At 34.6% G+C, this 20701-nt stretch overlaps 1 protein-coding gene across 2 annotated transcripts in view; it reads right to left on the bottom strand.

Annotated features, from left to right (window-relative positions):
• The window catches only part of SPON1 (spondin 1), a 353898-nt gene that overhangs the window by 186299 nt on the left and 146898 nt on the right, over positions 1-20701 (bottom strand). For both annotated transcript variants that reach the window (XM_031942871.1, XM_003773516.4), the window contains exons 4-5: positions 16519-16592; positions 9178-9300 (exon numbers count right to left, since the gene is read on the bottom strand). In XM_031942871.1, the coding sequence (XP_031798731.1) occupies positions 9178-9300; positions 16519-16592 (197 nt within the window). The remainder of the gene's footprint in view (positions 1-9177; positions 9301-16518; positions 16593-20701) is intronic.

A 20701-nucleotide genomic window follows, 5' to 3' on the forward strand; every position in this document is an offset into this window, starting at 1 on the left:
ATGTTTCCTGATGGCTTAAGGATAATAGGGAAATACACAGTCTATGGGGCATTATTGTAGGTAACAGATGACAAGCTCATCCAAGTGGCAGATGAAACAAAATGAGAGGGAGAGCAAATAAGATGGGAAACAAAATTTGGATCCAATATGATGCTAACAGATTATACTCTTGGGCTAAGTCAAAAATATAAAATTTAATAAGGATAAATGTTAAATTACAAGATTGTGTTCCAAAATCTATTACACAAGTTCAGGATGAGACAGAGGTATAAATAAACAAACCTAAGAAATTTGGGGAATTGCAGACTCAACAATAGTCAAGAACAAAACCAAACAAAGATGCTTATGGAACATAATGAATGGTCAAATAACATTAATAAAAGCATGGTGCCCAGAATGAGAGAAATTATCATCCTATTAGTATTGAGTAAGTGTTTAGATTACATGTGGAGTATTAAGTAAACTTCTGCATATCACATATTAGAAAGGACATAGACAGGTTAGAGCAGGTCTAGAGATTAAGAAAATTTGAAACCATGCTGAAGGATTAGTTGAAGGTACCAGAAATCCTTACCATTTAAAGTTCACATTGACTGTGTAGGACCAAGATTTTAATCCAATTCAATATAAGGAACATTGTGTCTACCATTTGGAAAGTTGTTATGTGCAAGACAACCATTTACTAGAAATAAAAAGATAGGAAATGACTCAGTTCTTGCCCTTAGGGAATTTACTTTCAATGAAGGAAGTAATATCCAAATTCCAGAGTCTGGGTGAATAGGAAAAGGAATATGATATTCACAATAGAAACTGGACATTTGAAAAATAGGCCATACGTGAGAAAATGAGTTCTTCTTTTGACAAATAAATATTGAATTGGCATTAGTACATCAAAGTGAAAGCTACTAGGAGGCAATTGGGGGTATCAAAGTCAAAGGAGAGATTAAGGTTGAGTATTTAAATCTGAGAGAGATTGGTTTGGTTTGGTGAGTGAGAAATTTGGGGAGGATGAATCTAGAATGCAAATAGCTATAGGTCACAATCCTGACAGAGATAGCATCCTCTCTCCCACCGAGGAAACTACTAGTATGAGGCAGATTCTTTTTACCACATTCAATTCAATTTTAAAACATTTATTAAAACAGGTATTAAACCTACTATGTGCAAAGCACACTGTTAAGACTTAAGGACAATGCAAAGATGGGTCATCTGGTTCATTCACCTCAATTTACCTAATTCATTGAATTAACTAAATAATCCTATTTTTAAAAATGTCTAGGGATGTCAGTTTGATCACTGTATTTAATTACTTTTTCCAAGGTTAATGAAGACAGGTTAAAAATCGCACCCCATGAGGCTACATGAATTACTTCATCCAATATACAGATACCAAAGCATTCCTTCAAATTTAAAAAATATATGTCAAGTAACTATATGTAGACTTTGGAGGAAACAAATCTATAATTCCTTTTTTACATCCCACTTTTGACTAAGATTATTGCCAATTTATGCATTTCTCTTGAAGTAGCCCTGAAGCTGACCCATATGCCCCAAAACACATTATTCTTCTGGAATAAGTAGAGTAGAAGGTAGCATAAATTTCCTTAGAATTACCAAGGGTGAATAATGGACTTTGTAGCTTATTATATTTTAGCTTTTTTGTGTGTGGGTAGGGGGTATTAGAGAAGATGTTTTAAATCATAATTGTTTCAAATGCATTTCAAAAAATTCAAAGCAGTTTGCATGGGCCTCCCACAGTGGAGGCATTAACTGGAATATCACTGGATTCTCTGCCTGATGAGTGTGGTGGGCTTCCAGAATGTTATGCCCGTGACATGGATGAGTGAATAAACCTCAGGCTAAAATAAAGCTATTTGAGGCCCTTCTCTTTAGCTTGATGTCACATGAAATCTCTCACATCTAGTCGACATAACTGGGAACATACACACAGACTCAGGGAGCAGATCATAAATTGCCCCTTCATTGGACCTGGACCAAATACCAACCAGCTGTGTAACTTCACAATGACACTGGGGGAAGCAAGAAGGGGTAAATAGAGAGGGTGACATGATTTTTACTTTTGAAAGATTATTCAGTAATTATACATATGTTAATCTGAGTGGTAAGCTAAAGAATATCAAGAAATCAAAAAATCAAAAAAAGATCAAGAGCAAAAAGCCATCTAGTCCATCTCCTCATTTCATAGACAAGGAAACAAGAGGACCAGAAAGATTAGATGATTTGCCTAAATTCATAAATGGGAAAAATGAGATTTGAGCTTAGGTTCTATGATTCCTCCAAGTGCAGTGCTCTTTACATTGCACCACCAAGTGGTAGTGTTTGGCTGTTTCCCAAGACATTAGGTCCCAGATAAAATAGCCTTCTCCTTTGTCTTTCACTAATTTCCCATCCTATTTGACAAATGCCTCCCACTGACTCTCTTCATCATTCCTTAAAGACTAGCTGCCCTCACACATGATGGTACAGGGCTGACTGAGCACACAATAAATCCTCAAGAAAGAAATCTGTGTCAAATTAGATTTGCCAATAGATAAATAATGCAATGATGAAATTAATTAGAAAAAATCCTTTGAAAATTTGTTTCATGTCTCCAAAGCTATGTGAAGGCCCCTTAAATTTTTAGTTAAATTCTAAAAGCTTTAGTTATCACTGCTTAAAAATTAGAATCACTAATTTAATTATTCCCAAACTTACTTATTACAATAAGGCAATTTCATCATCAGTAGTTTGGAGAAGCTTAGCAGTTTTTCACATTAATCTAAGGAGACATTTTCAATACATTCATTAGTTGAATTTCATCTAGTAGTGTATTTCCTATTTCATTAGGGCAAACACATATGGGATCACAATCTCTAGATAGAAACAAAGTACTGGATAAGCTTCTAGAAATGATGGGAAACTTTCTTTTCTCTAGATTACTTTGATCATTGAACAAAACTTTTTCACATATAAGTGTGCTTGACTGGACCAAGAAATATTCTTCAAGTCCTAGCTCCAGTCTACTTTATCTATTCTCTGGATCACAATAGAGCCATAAATCCAGGGATTTAACCAAAGAGATCATACAATTTAACATCCAGATATAAAACAAGAATCTCTTATAATTTCAAAGATTGAGACTCTTCCAGCCTCTGCTGTGGTAATTAATGATGGGAGTTACTAATTTATGATACAAAATACATATAATTCCTTATAAATGCAATAGACTTCAAATGTCTGGAGAAGTTAATGTGATTAGATAAAAGTATTCTCTTCTCCTGACTGAACATCTCAAATTCTTTCAAACAATCCTCCTACAGCATGATTGTGAATTCCATTACCATCTTGGTCACCATCAATGGGCCAGTTGCCATTTTGCTATTAAGGCTTCCTAAAATGTTTCAACAGAACTAGAGAAGAAAAAAATCACAGCCAAAAAGCAAAGATGAAGAAGGATAGAGAATAGCAGGGTCATGATCACAATTTTGGCTGATGAGTCACAATGTTGACTCGCATTAAGCTTGAAGTGCATTTATACCTTGAAGACTTTTTTTATTCCAAATATTACCTATTCATGCCTCTTCAACTCTGTGAAGTTAATTTTTAATATAGGTGTGTGAGTGCATATACTTATATATTTAATCCAAGTTTTTAATAACATTTTTCCCTATTAACTTTCAGCTTGCCATATTCATTTGATCATTGCAATATGTCAAGATCATTTGGATGCTGATTCTATCTTTAAGCATGTTAGTTATCAGTGCTTGTTTTGTGCTCCATAAGATCTGATAATTGATAGACAAAATTATATATGTATACATACATATATATGTGTATATATATATATATAACATATATATAGAGAGACAGACACACATACGCACACTCCATTTATACTTTCATCTTATCACTGATTTAAAAAATGTTGCCTAAAAAGGACAAGACCTTATGGCATATTCCTGAAGTTTCTCACCAAATTGACACTAATCAATAGATTCTCACTCTTTGGGAACTGTTTTTCAATTAATTCAGAATCTAGTTGTTGACTATATAATCTTCTAGTTCATCTCTCTGCCTTATCCATGAAGATCATGAGCAATTTAATCAATTAAATTTGCTAAAATAAACGTAGGCTTTCTTCTAACCTAATGTTGTTCATTCACTGTCATGTCAAACTCTTCATGTCCCCAACGATCATAATACATCATGTTCTTCTATGTTCTACTATCTCCCGTGTTTGTTTCCATGATACTATCTATCCTTCTCATCTTCTGCTACTTTCTTCTTTTGCCTTCAATCTTTCCCAGCATTAGAAATCTGGTCTTCTCGTTATCTATCTGGTCAAAAATTTTAAGTTTCAACTTTATTATTTGAGCTCCCAATGAATGGTCTAAATTGATTTATTTCAGCATTACATCATTTCATCTCCATTGTTTTCCAAGGGATCCTTAAAAATCTTTTCTAGCACCACAGTTTGAAAGCATCAATTTTGTGCTGCTCAGCTTTCTTTATAGTCCAACTCTGACAGCCATACATTCCCACTGGAAAAACCATTGCTCTGACTATACAAAAACCTCTGTATTTTTAATGATGTTCAGATTTACCATAGTTTTCTTTCTAAAGAGCAAATGTCTTAATTTCATAACTGCAGTCACTATCTGCAGTGATCTTTTTAGTCCAAGACTACAAAATCTAATGCTGATTTCATTTTTTCTCCCTCTATTTGCCAGTAAGTTATGGGATCAGTGTATGACCTTAGGGTGTTTTTATAAGTTAAGCTTTAAGCCAGATTTTACACATTCCTCTTTCACCCTCATCAAGAGGCTTCTTAATTCTTCTTTATTTTTTGCCATCAGAGAGATATTGCCTGCATATCTGAGATTGTTGTTCCTTCTTCTGGAAACCTTAATTCGAGAACTTAGCTTAGTCAATGAACCAGAAGTGGATTTTTTTCCTGGGACTCCCTTGCATCCATATTCCCACTGGAAATTATCAATTTGGTCATTAGTTCCTTTGTCTCTTCAAAAACCATTCTATATTTATGATAATTCTTGATTTGTATATTACTTTTTTATCTGACCTTTTAACCTTGTTCAAAACAATGGAAATAAGGTTTATCTAGTAGGTTTTCTTTCAGTTTATCCATAGATGATCCATGTAATACTAAGTTCTATAATTTTCTCAGAAATTAAAAACTCAAAAAGGGCAGCTAGATGATGCAGTACTTCCCTGGAATCAGGAGGACCTGAGTTCAAATGCAGCCTCAGACATTTACTGGCTGGTTCCATAATCCCCCTGGTAATTTCTCCTAATTTCTTAATAGCTCATCTGGGCCTAAAAAGTTGGTCATATTAGAGGTGCTAAGGTACTCTCTTACAACCTCTTTGCTTTTCTTGGACTTTAATTCCTTGCTATTCATTTTTATTCTCTTCTCATTTTGAATGACACAGGAAGAGTCATCACTAATACATTATGTATTCCAAAAGTATGAAGCATGTCACCTGTTTAGATTAATTTAATGTTGATGCTTTACAAAGCAGAGCTCTTCTCTCAGATCTACTGAGAGTCATTACTTTGAAACTATCTTCAGATCAAGTACTAGAGTTGGGGAAACACTCAACAAAATAATTGACATGAAATCCATAAATCTCTAAGACTTCAAACATGCAAATATATAAAACCAAACCATACATATGTTGAAAAACATATCAAATTAATGATCTATAAGTTTAAAATAAGGCAAGGAATGTGGAATCAGGAGTTGGTATATTTCGTAAAGAATAAGGATCACAGATTCAGCCCCTGAGCTCCCATCTAAGCAACCAACAGCAGGTTGCCAAGATCAAACTGCTGAAAGGACTAAAAACAATATAAAGAGCTATTATGAAGCTAAGGATAACCAAAAACTCAAGAACACAAACCCCAAAGAAAAGAATAAATTACATAATACCTATGAGAAAGCTTCAGAGAAGCTCTATTCTACCAAAATACACACACACACACACACACACACACACACACACAAAAACTATTTACAATATACTTTTATGTTTAATTATTAACATTTTCTCCATCACGTTAAGTATAGACAGTAAACAAAACAAAAACGAAACTCTGATTTGCAGTATTTGCCAGTTTCCAAGATTCAAAAGATCACACTGAAAATTTAACACTTGGTTCTCTTATGGCTGGCTCTAGTGTATCTCTTTCTCTACAGTGAACATTTAATGAAATAAAGTACCTCCAAGCATACATAGCAGCAAGATCAAAATTGAGTTGAAACTTAAAATATAAACACAAAAGGAAATAAAGAAACATAAAAAGATAAATTCAAGTGAACAAGTAGAAAAGGCCTTATAAAAATGTAATGTTTACATTCTATCAAGAAATGGGAAGATAAGCATTCATCAATAACTATAATGTAAGCAGGAGATATAGACAAAATCAAATAAGATGGAGATCTTGGGAGTGTTTTTTGTAATGTTGTGATGATCTTAAGAAAGGAAAGAGAAAAGGGAAGATTCTATTGGGGGGTGGGGAGAATGGGAAGGGGAATTATTCTCACATAGTAGAAAGGCAAAAGTAAAAGTCTACACAAAGAAAAATGAGCAATGCAATGATTAACTACAATTCCAGAGAACCTGTGATTCAGAATGCTACCTACCTCCTGAAAGAGAGGTTTTGGAATTGACTTGTAAAATAAGATATGCATTTTTGGACATGGACAATGTGGGGATCAAAAAAAAAAATGTTTGCTTAAATTTGCATATTTAGGACCCTTTTCTATTTTCCTAGTGTAGGGGTGGGGAGGAAAAAGAAAAGGTAGATACTTGTTAATTGAAACAAAAATTAAATTAAATTTTTTAAAAAGTGCAATTTGTTTTTATAAGTATTGCCAGAGGAATAAAACATGAAAAGAAAGCAAAGCAGCATTCACTCTGTTAGGAGTCACTATGTCTTCTTTGATACTGTTTCCAAAATCTTAGCTAATTAACCTTTGTTTACTGCAAAATAAATAAAGTGGAAATATTTGACTCCTCACAAAGAATAAAGCCTCTCTACCCCTCCCTTTCCCTATCTGTACATACAGCAAAAATTGTCCATTTTAATGAGGTTTGGATACAAGAGAACAATCCTGTTGTCCCTTCAAAATGCTTAAATTGAAAATCTCTGTGTATAGTTATCTGGATACAATTCTAAAATGCCACTAGCTTTACATAAAAACTAAAAGACTGGAACCATGGAAAAAAAATTGGCAGTTAGCAGAAAGTACAATCACTCCTCATTTATCCAGCCATATCAAGAAATGAGCTCTTCCATGTATGTGATTTTTTTCCAGGATAACTAAAGCTGGTCCCTTCGGGCACCAGTACTTTGAGCTTGTGCAGTTTTGATGGAAATCTTTCTAAGATGCATTACATACTTTCCTGCCTTCTTAAATAGAAGATCCTGAATATAATTTAATCCTGTGCTGATGACACAAGGTTGCCATTATGAATATCTGTTTTATACTGTACAAAAAGTACAGTTATACCTGCAGGGGATGCTGAGGCAAAGAGAACTACTTACCTTGACACTGAAAAGATGCAAAGTACTTCACTTGATTGTTTCTATGTCTATTTTTTAGTTTTTGCATCTTTTCCTTCACTACTATGATTTTAGCCAATACTTTTCAGCTTAGTAAACATCCAATAGCTTCCCCAACCCAGTGACTAATCTGAAGTTTTAAGGTTGGACAAGACTGCCAACGTTATAATAAGTTAAATAAGAATCCCCAAGACTAGTAAGAGCCTGAATACTTGGAAAAAGGAGCTTGATGGTAACTTTTTACATCCTAAGAGGTTTTTCCCTACTAAATTCTGGATTTAGGACTGAGTGTTAGAGACTATAATAAAAGTATCTCCCAAAGAAAGGGATGTTAAAATTATATCATTATCATGCTTATGTATTGTATATAATTATAGGAAAATGAAAAGGGACTGGAGTTATGATTTCATTGACATAGGAAACTCCCTGATAAGAAAAGTCCCTTTACTAATAGAAGTCAAGCCTTTCTCTGCAACTTAGAAGCATATCATCAGCTGCTTACAAGTTGGTCAGAAAAAGCAATAATGGCATAAGAATTAATAAGAGTAATGGCTTCAGAAAAAAAAAAAACCTGAAAAATTTTATCTACTTCCAGAATGAAACTGATAAACTCAGTGAAAATTGATACATAGCTTTCATTTCATTTTACTTTTTTTTTTCACAGCATGATTACTATAGAAATGTTTGTCGTGGTTTCACATGTATAATTGATTTTATATTACTTGGTTTGGTTTTTTTTTATGGGTGTAAGGAGCTGGACAGAGAGAGAAAATTTGGAATTCAAAATTTATATTTAAAAAGATATTTAAAATAGTAAAAAACAAAATTAAAAAAAAGCAATATAAGGGCACTCTCAAGGTCTCTCTTAAGAATTTTATAATTGATTGTATGACATGGAAGACACTGACGCAGGACCTCTCTGCATGGCATGCCCTCATCAGAGAAGGTGCTATGCTCTATGAGCAAAGCAGAATTGAAATAGCCTAGAAGGAACACAAGATATATAGATAGAGAAGCCCCTCCAAATGTTTAGAGGGACTATTTATGTCTGATCTGTGGCAGAGGATTCTAAGCTTGTATTGGTCTGATCAGCCACAGTTAGACACAATTCAACTCTGACATAATGATGACATTTTGGTTTTCTTCAAGAACAAAGGACAACAACCAACCAGAACATTGAAGCTTAAGTGATCTGCCCACATTCATAAAGCCTATATGTGTCAGAAACAGGACCAAAGTCCTTTCCTCTTGATTTTGCCTGTGTATTTATATGTGTGTGCTATGTGTATATGTATATTGTGTGTGTTATGTGTATGTAAAATTTGCAAACAGTAACTGGGAAAATGCTATGCAAAAAGCTAAATATATTGAGTTATGCTTGACTTAATTATATTAATTTAAATTTTCCTTAAACCATTATTTTATAGTTGTTTTCCTCATTCCAAAAGGCCTTAATTGAACTCCTCTGTTTTCTTCACAGTCATCTCCATAGACTATCTGTTTTAGCCTCCAGTCATACTACACTTTCAAATGGTTCCTCTCCCTCCCTCTTCCCCTGCCCCCCATTTTCCCAGAAGCAAATGTGCTCACGTGGATAATCCTTTGGGTGAGTCTTTTCTGACCAATTTCCATAAAATGTGAGCCTGTATTTAGCAGTTCCACATGCACAGCAGTCTAAGATCGGTCTATCAGTCACTCCATCGAATGTTGAATCTGAAATAGAGCAAAAGAAAATGTCATGAGGTTGGGAAAGAAACCCCAACTCTTGTTGGAGAGCCATGACATCACAGATGAGGCAACTTCATTCAGATACCCAGCAGAAATTAAACATAAAGCCTACCAGCACTCCAGACGAGGACCCTTTCTATCTATGGGTTTTATCTGAACATGTATGACCTGCCTTCCAATTTTTTAAAGGAAATATGCAAACTCCTATGTTTCATTCAATGCTTCCTGCCACAACCGAGTTGTTAGTCACAAGAACAGGTCTCTGAAGACTTGGGCAGAGAGCAGAGAACAAAACAGATTGGTATAGTTCAGCTGCACAAATGTAAAAGAAAGAATGCTTAAACACCATTTCTTTTTTAAATTTAATTGTATTTCCCCCCAGTTACTTGTTAAGAAAAAATTTTAGCCTTCATTTTATAAGATTTTGAATTCCAAATTTGTCTCCCTCTTTCCCTCCCCTCTTCCAAAGATGGTAGGCATTTTTATATAGTATATATATGCACTGTCATGTAAAATATACTTCCATATTAATCACAGTTGCAAAAGAAGAAACATCAAAAAGAAAAAATACAAAAAAGACTAAAATAATCAAAAAATATATGCTTGAATCTGTAGTCAGAATCCATTACTTCTTTGTCTGATTTCAGATAGCATTTTCCTTTCTGCATCCTTTGTATGTGTTTTGGATCACTATGTTACTAAGAGCTGCTAGATCATCACACAATGTTGCTGATACCATGTATAATGTTTTTCTATTTTTGCTCATTTCTCTTTGCATCAGTTCATACCATTCTTTACAAGTTTTTCTGAAATCTGCCTTCTCATTTCTTATTGCAGAATAGTATTGTATTATATTCATATACTTAAAATACTATTTCAAGTTGCTTAGTTGCAAATACCAACAGTTGACAGATTGCAACAAGAAGGTTTTCCTGTCCCTAAAAGCCCATGGTTAAGTCCCTTGACTTTATCTCTCTCTTCAATAGTTGCTATATAATTCATTAGTTTATGAGTCCTTTCCACTCCCATTTTTTAGTTATTGATGGTTAGGCAAGAAGAGTCATATAAGCAAATTGTTAGATTCCTAGCCTTTATTTTCCTGAATCATAAACACAATTTCACTCAATGTGACCTTAAGCAACATTATTCTTCTTATATTTATGGAATAATTTTTCACATTTTTTAACAACAAAAAGGTCTTTTTTCTTACCTAGCTGAATATATATTATTACGCATTTTAAAAGAACTGCATAATGATTAAAGCTGCCATTTACATAGTGCTTTCAAGTTTCCTAAGCATTTTATAGGCACTCTTTCCTTTGACTTCTATTTTTTAAAAAGTGATACAGAGATCATTATTCCCATTTGACAGATGGGAAAACTAAAACTCATAGAAATGTAATGCCTTGCTCAAAGAGACATATTCAGTAACTGGTAAAATCCATCTAAAATTGAGGTCTCCTAGTTCCTAACCTATGACAACATGCTTTTTCCTTAAGAAAGTAAAATTCTTGAATGTCAAGAATAGCTTCCTGTAGCATTTCAGATTGGAAATTCAGGTAATATGTTCCTGTGAAATAAGTTAATTCTTAATTCAATGAAAGAATTGGGGGCTTTAGACCTTGGCAAAAAGTAGATGATAGTAAGACAGGAAGAAGAGAGTGTGTCTTCCCAGTAGACATTAAAAAGGAAATAATTTATTTTCTTGCTGATGATCAAATATTTTGGGGGAAACAAATATATTTGGGGAAAGAGAAAGCACTATCCAATGAGGGCAAGTAGGAAGCCAAATAAGAAAGCTTACCTATAGTAATCAGGTAGAGTCTGAGCTAATCCTTAGAGGAAGCTAGGCATTTTATATAGTGGAACTGAGATGGGAGTACCCCATAGAAATAGAAAATATCAAATCAAGTTCAGACAACAATTAGCAGTTTAAACAGGTGGTAAGATGCTAGATTAGGGTGATGGTAGAAGGGGTAAAAAAGAGTAAGAGTTGGAAGAAGTATTGAGAATATTAAATCAGAAGTATTGAGAATATTAAATCAATAGGACTTCATAACTTTCTGAACAGGAAAAGAAATCAAAAGGAAAGAATTAGAAATAGTATACCAAAGTTTTGAGGGAAAAACACTAAATGAATGGTGGTACTACTTAAAGAATAGTGGAACCCAAAGGGAAAAAAATTTTAAGGAGAAACAAACTTTGAGCACATTGAATTTGAGGTGTTGGTGGGAAATCTGGTAGGAAATTCCCTATAAATAGTTGGAAAAAGAGGTCTAGAGGTTGGAAAAAAAGTCAGGGTTTTTGCTATTGATTTGAGAGTCATCTACTTAGATGTGACAGTTGGAGTGATATATGGGACTATATGATTTTTGCTAAGCAAGGAAGTGTATAAAAAGCAGAGAAAATGTCAAATTGGGAGATTGGAAAAAAGACAAGGAACCAGTAAGAGACACCAGAACAGTTAGGGAAGGAATAGGAATTAAGAAAGAAACTCATTTTAGGAATCAAGATAAAACAGAAAATTTCGATTATACCAAACTGAAAAGTTTTTGTACAAACAAAACTAATGCAGACAAGATTAGAAGGGAAGCAATAAACTGGGAAAATATTTTTACAGTCAAAGGTTCTGATAAAGGCCTCATTTCCAAAATATATAGAGAATTACCTCTAATTTATAAAAAATCAAGCCATTCTCCAATTGAAAAATGGTCAAAGGATATGAACAGACAATTCTCAGATGAAGAAATTGAAACTATTTCTAGTCATATGAAAAGATGCTCCAAGTCATTATTAATCAGAGAAATGCAAATTAAGACAACTCTAAGATACCACTACACACCTGTCAGATTGGCTAAGATGACAGGAAAAAATAATGATGATTGTTGGAGGGGATGCGGGAAAACTGGGACATTGATGCATTGTTGGTGGAGTTGTGAACGAATCCAACCATTTTGGAGAGTAGTTTGGAACTATGCTCAAAAAGTTATCAAACTGTGCATACCCTTTGATCCAGCAGTGTTACTACTGGGATTATATCCCAAAGAGATTATAAAGAAGGGAAAGGGACCTGTATGTGCACGAATGTTTGTGGCAGCCCTTTTTGTAGTGGCTAGAAACTGGAAACTGAATGGATGTCCATCAGTTGGAGAATGGCTGAATAAATTGTGGTATATGAATATTATGGAATATTACTGTTCTGTAAGAAATGACCAACAGGATGATTTCAGAAAGGCCTGGAGAGACTTACATGAACTGATGCTGAGTGAAATGAGCAGGACCAGGAGATCATTATATACTTCAACAACAATACTAGATGATGACCAGTTCTGATGGACCTGGCCATCCTCAGCAACGAGATCAACCAAATAATTTCCAATGGAGCAGTAATGAACTGAACCAACTATGCCCAGAGAAAGAACTTTGGGAGATAACTAAAAACCATTACATTGAATTCCCAATCCGTACATTTATGCCCACCTGCATTTTTGATTTCCTTCACAAGCTAATTGTACAATATTTCAGAGTCTGATTCTTTTTATACAGCAAAATAATGTTTTGGTCATGTATACTTATTATGTATCTAATTTATATTTTAATGTATTTAACATCTACTGGTCATCCTGCCATCTAGGGGAGGGGGTGGGGGGTAAGAGGTGAAAAATTGGAACAAGAGGTTTGGCAATTGTTAAAAAAAAAAAAAAGGAATCAAGAAACTTTAGACTATGCACTCATTAAAAAATTAGTTATTAATATACTTACAACATAACAAGGAACTGTAATAGAAACTCTTAATAGTCACTTTCAGTGTTGTTCAGTTTCAGTCATATACTATTCTTTATGACCTCATTTGGTGTTTTCTTGGTAAAAATATTGTAATGGTTTCTCATTTCCTTTTGCAGCTCATTTTGCAGCTAAAGAAAATGAGGCAAATAGGATTAACTGACTTGCCCAGGATCACACAGTTAGTAAATAATAGTAAATGGCTAGATTTGAACCAGATCTTCCTGACTCCAGATCCAGTGCTTTATCCACTATACTATCTACCTGTTAGTGGTAGTCACTAGGGATAGGAAATAGATAAAACAAAGATAAAACTCCAAGGAGAATTCAAATTGAAGAGGCGAGAAGTAGAGCTATATTTAATGCTGCAGAAAGGTCATAAAGCATGAGAACTCAACAAAGAATTCTTCAGGAAATAACTAATGACTTTTAAGAGAGTTCGAAGAAAGGAAATCATTCTGTAAGATGTTGGAAGGAAAGTGGATCATGAGAAAGTGAAGGTATTAACTTCTTCTTTTTCAAGTTTGGTCATAAATTTGAAGAGAAAGATGAAATGGTACCCAGATGAAGTAGAAGGCAAAGGAAGGAGCTATTCTAGAATTGTAGAGATGTACATATTGGTAGATGGAAAGGAGTCACTAGAGGGACAAGAGGTGAAGAGTCAAGAGAAAAGGGAATAACCCAAGTCCTAAAGAGAGCGCAAGAGAAGATTAAAGGCATAGGTAAAGTCACTAACCTTGGGGAGTAGACTTCTTCATTGGAAATAAGAAAAAAGAAAGAGAGAATGAGTGACCCTGAGACATTGTGAAAAGCAGAAGGAGTCAGTAAAGATTTGAATGATCTCTAAATTCTCAGTGAAGTAGTAAGTATAAATCATCTCCTGGGGGAATGGTAGGGCAGTTGGGGACCTGAGGAAAGAAGAGATTTAGAAAGTGAGTAAAGAGAGAGGGTCTCAAAGAGAATAATACCAATTGCAGCTCAAATGAATGATAAGCATGTAGCTAAAGATGAGGTTTTGGGGGATTTAGCAGCCTGGGAATAAGACCAAAAAAAAAAAAATCAGATGGTAGAGATTACCCAGAAAGGAGAATTCATAGAACCAGAGATAAGAGTGAGTAAAAGCTTCTAGGATGGTGGTTGTTATCTCATTAAAAACTAGAGTAAGGCTGGCATGAAAGTAAGTGAAACTATAATGATTCATCCTTTTCCTCCTCCCTTCCTCTTCTACTTTCCCCCCCTTCTTTTCTCTTCTCCTCATCACATGAAATAATGATTGTAAAACACTTAGCACAGTGCCTGGCACATAGTAAACCCTAGAAAAATTTCCATTGTTGTTGCTTTTATTATTATTGTTATTTTATTATTGTATTCTCTGCTTCCCTTTTACCTGTAACCACAAACTCCAATTCCCTATGTCTTTTGAAGTCTCTTTTTTTCTTTTGATCAAATTTATGATTTTGCTATTATAAAGAATTCTTGTTATTGAACTCCTTCCTTATCACTATCCTTCCAATTTAGCAATATACTTGTAGTTTTTAGTTTATAATGTGCTCTTTGAAGGCAGGCATTAGACTGGTTACTTTGCACTCCTAGTACCTAGTAAACACTTCAAAGGGGGTGGGGGGATCAGGGAAGGTGGGGAGAGGTAGAGACACTGGGGTAATAAGAGGTTATGTGATCCAAGCATCCCATGACCTGGTACATCTCAGAGTCAGGACTTGGACCTAGAAATCTTTTTACTCCAAAGACAGCCTTTTCTCCACAACAGTATGTTGCTGTTTATAATTTTCTGTTCTTATTTGAACATGACATGAAATGACTATATAGGTATATATTTTTATCATTTGTAAAATTGATTGAAGTTTTATATGCCCTGCCTTTCTTGTTTTATTAAAATGGATGAGTTGGTTTATTTTTCTCTCTATTAAAAACAAAAACACCAAACAAACAACTTTTAAAATCTTAAATCAAGTTTCTGTTTTAATCCATCCCGCCCTTGCTACTGTAATACCACTGCTGAATCAATCTTATCATTACTGGATACAGTAATTCTTTCTTCTTAGGAAATACCTTACCATTATGATAACACTGAGTTAGATCTGTGCATGTTTCCAGAATCAACAACCAAAGGACTAGTCAGAAGACTTCAGGAAGAAAAGAAGATCTCATTTAATGGCTTTTCAATGGAAATTGTTCCATTTCCTCTCTAAGCTATAAAATTCTTGGGTATGAGGGTGGGGAATTGTCAGGATTTTAATTTTAATTTTTTTTCTTAACATAGTACAACAAGCATTTCTATAACAACAATAAAAAATGATTGCAGATGAAATTGAAAATCTACTATGCATGATTTGCTATTCCTTTCAAATATACATCAAACTTATCATGTAAATTTCTTTTTTCCCTTTCCTTCTCCTCCACTCCCTCCACCCTAGAGATGGCTGCCGTGAGACACAAGTGTAAAATTATTCTATACATACTTCTGTTTGTGAGTCTTTTTTTCTGCATACAGATAGTGTTTCTCTTCATGTGTCCTTTATAGTTATTGTGGGTATTTATAATATAATATATAATAATATAATATTATATAAATATAAAATTTATAATAGTAAATATAATAGTATAAATAATAATAATATTAATTATAATAAGTAACTTATTCATTCAAAGATCTTTTTCAAATTGCATGTTTAACCTATATCAAATTACTTGCTGTTTTGGGGGAAGGAGAGAGAGAAAAAAATTGAACACAAGGTTTTGCAAAGGAGAATGTAGAAAACTATCTTTGCATGTATTTGGAAAAATAATAATATTATCAAATAAAACAAAAAACAAAGTTGTTCTTCAAACAATGTTGCTTTTACTGTATACAATGTTCTCTTGGTTCTGCTCATTTTGCTTTTCATCATTTCATGCAAGTCTTTCCATAAAACTGTTTTTAAATCAAATCAACAAGCAATTATTAAATCCCTACCATATGCCAGAACCCAAAATATCTTTGAAGGAAATTCAATAGCAAACAAGCTCTTGGCATTGGATTGCAAGTTCTCTGAGGAGAGGAACTGGGTGTTTTGGTTTTTTTCCATTTTGTTTTTTGTATCACGAGCTTCTAAGCACATATGTCTTGCACATTGTAAATGCTTATTATGTTTATATTGGGTTGGAATGGAATTGCTGTTCTTTGCACAAAAGAAAATAACATCTAAGTGCTGCTGGCAATTCTCTGTCAAAGAAATCAAGCTGGTTAATTGGAAGGCAAACAGGATCAAAGTGTACACAACCTCTGGCTACCATTAAAACACTTGAGCTATGTGAGATATTGAAACCAAAGAATAGCAGGACCAAATGATTCCAAATGCCTGAATCTTAATATTTGCATGGAATAGGCCACAGCTCTTTGTTGCTCCATCTCAGTCTTACCTTGTTCACAGAGTTTCTTGGTAAGAGAACCCTCATCTTGAAAGTAAATTATGCGCTTCTGCACAATGCTGGCCCTGTAAAGAACAACAAACACCAAATGATGATCAGTCTTTCTTCAAAAAGTAAGTAAATAGTCTGAGAATTTTCAGTAACTTCTTGCTATGGAAGGGGCTTCCTTTACTCCACTTTTAATTTTAAACTTCTGAGGTCTAGAAATTTTTGTTAAGAAACACAAAATATATGAAGCAAGTAATCCTGTACCTTCTTTCTTGAAGGGGGTTGGGGCAAAAGAATTTTAAAATGTGTTTTAGTTTTGCTCTGAAAATGTCACCCTGCCTCTTTCCAGAATTAGCAAACTAAACTCACTTTGACATTCTATACAAAGATTGCTTCAGCAGCTCTAGCTTTTCCTTAAACTTGTCAAACAGAAGACATGAGAATTTTAAGAATGTTTTGAGGCTCAAAAGTAGTTATTTCAAGACAATGAAGACATATTATTTAATTGGAAATTTTCTCTATCTTTTAAGATTTGTTTTAAAGATTCTCTCCCAATATTATTTATTTTTAAATATCCTAGCCAAAGGTCGAGGGTCAGAACTCTCAAAATCTCTGTATTTTCAAATTTGAAAATATAAAAATACTGCTATGTCACCATGGATTCTGCTCTGTGGTAGGGCCCTATTGCCTTATTGCCTTAGCTATCCTCATCAATATCAGTATCATCCTCTGATGCCTTATTACCATGTGGCTTTTGGAACAGAAGCTGTCGTCTATACACTCAGCTCTTGTCAGAACAGGTCTTAAAAAGGAGACAGCAATATGACATGTGAATGAACTGAAGAGAGAGCCTTCTTTTAGAAGCATAGCAGGATTTTCTTGACAAAAAACTGGCCTATCCCTCTCAAATTGGTATAGGGCCTAAAATACATTTTTTTTTTCTTGGCTTCCAATCCCCAGGGGAAACTGAGGAGCAGGGTTTAGAAAGGAGGAAGAAGACTAGAAATGGTAGGAAGAGAAAAGGGGTAATACATGATACACGCTTAATTTCCACTCTACTCACTGGTATCTGTTTCTGTCTCTCTCTCTGTGTGTCTCTCTCATACCTACATACAGTATTATTCCTTCCTCCCTGTTCCCTAACTCTCTCCCTGTCCTCCTTCAGAGGTGACAGGTCTGAGTGATCTCATATACAACCAACGGATGGGAAGAAAGGTCTTGATTTGCAATTCCATTATTGTTGTGCTCCCCTTGATATTTTCTTGAAAGTCTTTTCCCAATCAAAGTGTCTATCTTTTGTGAATGGGGCTCAGTCTAGCCCGATATCTCATCAAGATTTGTTAAAAATCCTGAGAGATCCTGGCTAGCAAAGGAAATAATTAGCATCTTAAAATCCATCTGTGAAGCAATAGTTTACAATATTGTACTACTTTAACCACATTGTATGAGAAAACAGTTTTACAGACTTAAGCATTCTGATCAGTGTAATGACCAAGCACAATTCTAGAGGACCCATGATAAAAGAAGCTATCTATCTCCTGACAGAGAGATGATTCAAAATGCACAATGTGAGATATATTTCTAGACAAATTCCATGCAAAAATTTGCCTTATTTGACTATGTATACTTGTTACCGAGATTTTCTTAATTTTTTTCCATTGCAATGGGGATAGTCCAATTTGCAGGAAATGGATTTTTTCCCATTAAAATTAATTAAATTTAATCTTGTCAACTAGCACTTACTAAGCATCTAATATATGTCAGGTATTGTGCAAGTGCCAGGAATACCCAAAAAGGGCAAAAATAGTCCCTTTTCTCAAGGAGCTAAAATTTTGAGGGGAGAGACAATATTCAAACAACTATATACAGGATAAATTGGAGATAATCAACAGAGGAAAGGCAATAGTATTAAGAAGGATTGGGCAAAGGTTTTTTCTTTAGGTTGGGCTTTAGCTGAGACTTTCAAAATGCAAAATTCAAAAAAGGAGATAGAAATAAGAAGGAAGAGCATTCTAAGGAAGAAGGCAGTCAGTAAAAATGATTGGAGATGCCAATTTATTTATTTAATTTAACTAATTAATGTCAGGCTATTCCTCATGTATTTTCCTAGCAATGAATCTTAAACAATCATTTTTGTGTATTTTCCTCCTATATATAAAAGAAAAGTATCTACCTTCTGAATTACTAATGACCAGATGCCACATGGGAGAAAAGTTGCATATGATGCATGACAAGCCACAGCTAAAATTCAGAGATGTGTCCCTAAATGCAGTGTGACATGGAGAGCTGAAATTATTTGTAAAAATACTCACACACACACACACACACACACACACACACATATTGGTGGGACTAGCTCAAAATTTGCAAGGAAGTAACATTTTTGTTATTTAATATGATTTTCTTCTTAATGTGATTTACAGACAAGTTTTGTGGTGGTGGTTGTTGGTTGGTTGGGTTTATTAGAATTTTTGTTCGTTTGTCCAGTTTTTTTGAGACTGGGCTTCTCTATTGCATCCATGCTGAAATGTAGAGGTTATTCTTGCCTTCAAAGCACTGCTAATCAACAAAAGCTTTGATCAACTCCATTTCTGATCTGGGCCAATTTGCCCCCTTGTTAGAAAGTTTTATGGCCTCCCACTCTCAGCATATCAGTGCTACACTTCATGTGGACACCTAATTTTCACTTTAGTGCACTTGCAGATTAGAACTCTTGAGCCCAAAAGATCCATTAGTTTCAAATTTCTCAGCAAGAAGCATCAACACACCCAGCCTTTCAAGATTTAAAACAAAGCAATTATCATTCCAACAATTTTTTTAACCAGCTTTTCCCTAACCAACCAACCGATCAACCAATATACATGAAGTGCCTACTATGTGTCAAGTACTATGCTAAATGCTAGGGATACAAACACAGGCAAAAAACAGTCCTTGTACTCAAGAAGCTCACAGTCTCATGTGGAAGAGAACAAAAACAAATAAATGCAATTAAGTTATACACAGGATAAAAAGGAAAAGGGAAATAATTAATAAGGAAAATGTGCAGAAGCATAAGTGTTGACATGAATGAAACATGCCTGATTTTTCTCTTAGACTGAACAAGGGAATATAAAAAATAAAAAAAACAAAAACCCCAAAAACCTGCTATAATCATTTATTTGGTCTGAAATAAAGAATAAAAATCTCAGGACAATGATAGTAATTAAGTGGAGACTGTTTTCAATAGACTTAGCAGAGAGTTGGTAACTCTCAGTTGAAAAAGGAACAATCATTAAGCTCTAGGTAAAGTGAGGATGGTAGAATATTCACTAGCTTTATGCAGGATCAGAAAGGAGCAGCAAGTACATAAGTGATGATGCTTTCTGTTTGAACATCTTATAAGAAATGTAAGCACTCTCCTCTATGTCCAGAAGACAGTTGGATTATGAAAAGCCAATGAAGAAAAGAATTCTGTGAAGTTTGCCAGTAACCATGCTAGGAAACAATACTAACAATGTTGGGAAGGGGACACCCTGCAGATTGTGCAATAACTCGTAGGCTGCTTCTACAGCTATGGCTGTAGCAATATCTAAGTGCCACATTCCATTTCAGGTCAGGGCTGGCAATTGTGACGCTGGAAAAACTGCTGAAATACCCCACAAAACTTATACCATTTCACAAGAACAAATAAAGAAAGGAGATCCCAGAGAGAACAGTTAGAAGGCTAATCCCAACAAATATGCTAAAAAGCCATTTTCTTTCTCAATTTCTATGCTCCCCAAATGATTTCAGAAAGCAGAGTTCCTCAAAAACCCAAATGATGTACCACTATGCAAAAAGCTTAATGATAAGAAGCCTGTTACTTTCACTGACTCTTGTTGAGTTTTACCATAACTACATAGCTAAAGCCCTGCAATATAGAGATCATGTACAGGGCATGGGGTCTGTGTTCCAAAATCTCAGGATGACAGAATAAGATAGAGATAAGAAGCTGTCACATAGAACACCAACACTACCATCTCTGAGTTATCATTGTTCAACTTTTTTGTCCCAGGCCTCAAGAAGTTCATCCCAAGACCATTCTCATAAGACAGAGAGAGAGAGAGAGAGAGAGAGAGAGAGAGAGAGAGAGAGAGAGAGAGAGAAAGAAACGTAGTCCAACAGGGAAGACTCCTCAGCCATACCTTTTTCCCAATAACCCAGGACA

Source organism: Sarcophilus harrisii, chromosome 6 (genome assembly GCF_902635505.1).
Source record: "Sarcophilus harrisii chromosome 6, mSarHar1.11, whole genome shotgun sequence".
NCBI classification, from domain to species: domain Eukaryota; kingdom Metazoa; phylum Chordata; class Mammalia; order Dasyuromorphia; family Dasyuridae; genus Sarcophilus; species Sarcophilus harrisii.